Source organism: Penaeus monodon, chromosome 22 (assembly GCF_015228065.2).
Source record: "Penaeus monodon isolate SGIC_2016 chromosome 22, NSTDA_Pmon_1, whole genome shotgun sequence".
NCBI lineage: Eukaryota > Metazoa > Arthropoda > Malacostraca > Decapoda > Penaeidae > Penaeus > Penaeus monodon.
Window position 1 is genome coordinate 10,395,513 of NC_051407.1, and position 2,270 is coordinate 10,397,782.

General features: G+C 35.6%; 1 protein-coding gene across 1 annotated transcript in view; it reads left to right on the top strand.

The window, feature by feature from the left end:
* LOC119586930 (cytoskeleton-associated protein 5-like) overlaps positions 1 to 2,270 on the top strand; it is a gene marked incomplete in the record, with an annotated part of 31,731 nt that overhangs the window by 15,223 nt on the left and 14,238 nt on the right. The window contains 3 exon segments of the mRNA XM_037935662.1: positions 1 to 138; positions 269 to 283; positions 1,526 to 1,783. Coding sequence (XP_037791590.1) covers positions 1 to 138; positions 269 to 283; positions 1,526 to 1,783 — 411 coding nt within the window.

The following is a 2,270-nucleotide window of genomic DNA, read 5'->3' on the forward strand; positions in this document are numbered from 1 at the left end:
GCAGCTGCTGGTGGAGGAACTGGCCGAGGGGCTGCAGGAGCCGTTGCGGAAAGGCCTCAGGCAAGTGCCCCAGCTGCAGGCAGGGGAGCTGCTGCAGGAGTCAAAAAGGGCCTGAGGGCTCCATCAGCAACACGCACTGTAAGTATATTTGGTGTTTAGTTTTGATAGTTAATAGGTTGGAATATAGAAGGCTGTTCATTATAATAACTTATAGTATTTTTTCTCCCCACACCTAATCATTATGTAATTGTAATTAATTACTTCACAGTATGAGCGGTATTGGGTATGTATGATACAGTTCTTCAGGTACAGCATGAAATTGTTATAAAGAAGAGAAGATCCTGTGTTCTTATTGTAAAACTGAATATGCTGGATAATGAATTAAAATGCTAATAAGGAAAATGGAAATTACATGACTACTCATATACATGTACAGAAAATGTGATACAAAATCAGAAGTAAATATGAAATTAAATATGATTAGTAGATAAACATAAATCTAACATGCAGTACTATAATTATTTATTCTCTTTTCCAAAAATCAATAAGCCATGCCACAAATGCCCAAATCTGATTTTTGAAGTTTCATCGTACTTGAGAAAATTTTAAAACCAGCATGAAGTGCATCATGTCTGTCTTTTGTGTCGTTGTTCCTTAACCTGCACCACAACACCAATTGATGAAAACCAATGCACCTATGTAAAGAAAGAATACTGCATTCAGTTTGTTTTGCCAGTGGAAACTTGTGTAAGATGAAACACTTGTAGTTAGTAGTTTTATACAAAAGGTAATATTGAAGAATGGCCTTTAAAAAGTTGTATGCTTTATAAATAATTTAGGGTTCTCAATTAGCATGAAAAGCAGTAGGAGGACTTTTTGCAGTCATCATTATACACATAATTTCCCTTTTTTTGTATTAATATCCCCCTATAATTTCTAACTTCTTTCATTTGTACTTGAGACTTCTTAGATATTTTGCTTGATATTTTCCAGAATCCTTTATTGAATATTTATTATAATTTTGTTTTCAATCATGCACTCAATGGTAAAAGTTGAGCTTGTCTTCAGTTGACTCTTAAGCCTGAGGAAGGAAACTTATATGAATATTTAGTAATTACTGGGACTGGCAATTGCATGTTGACAAAGAATTATGTTTGACATACATATTATTAGTCTGACTAGGTTTCACTGTGTACACCTGGAACAACAGTGAACTTACTTACTTATAGTTGGAACTTCCCTTAAAATGGTTATTATTATTTTGAATTGAAGTGGAAATCTTCGTTTTAGTACATGTGGCTAAATACGAACATGATAAAAATGTATGAAATGTGGTTTGCACACTCTCTGGTCTTGTTACCATTGTTACTGTGCAAAGGAAATTGATTTTTGACAATGATTAAAGAAATTGTGCAAGCTTATAAGGAAGAGTAAATGAAAGTGGCAATGAAATGTTAAAAAGTAGCACACAAGGAGATAAACATAGCATGTTATAAAGTCACTTAAAAATTACACACATTTATAGGGTTCTGGATCAAGCCGCAAAGACCAGGAAGAGGTCGACACATCGCCACTCCTCCAGGTGAATAACCTAAAGCAGCAACGTGCTTCAGATGAGCAGAGGCTTAGGGTCCTGCGCTGGGACTTCACAACCCCTCGGCAGGAGTTCATCACCCAGTTGAAGGATCAGATGACGGCAGCAGGACTTAACAGACAGCTGATGTCAAACATGTTTCATCAGGATTTCAAATTCCATATCAAGGCTATTGATGCTTTGAATGAGGTATGTTTTTCTTTTCTGCTTTATATGTATTTGTAAATCATTATTCTAGTTTTGATGAAATATTGTTTTAAAAAACGCTGTTATGGTTGTTAGAGCAGTGGTTTAATTAGTTATATAATGACAGTGGGTTTCCCCTGCACCTTACCAATACATGTTCTGCTTGCTGCTTGAGTGAAATAGTAGAAGCATAGTAAATATGAATTTACCTTACTCAGTATGCTTTTAGCTGGGGCATGTCAATTTTGAAGGAAATGAGTTTAAAAGCAGACTTTTGAGCCTACTTTTAGGGAGTAATAACTCCTCAATGTTGGTAGTCCAGTGCCAAACAAGAGAATAAATATATAGTGCACACAACTCGGAGAAGGCTTGGCTGCATGTTTCATACATCTGGCATTTTGCTCAGTTTGTCACAGATTAGTGGTTGGTGCATGTTTCGTATTTGCACTTTATAGAAATGATTGTCTGATTTTGAATATTAATCAACTGA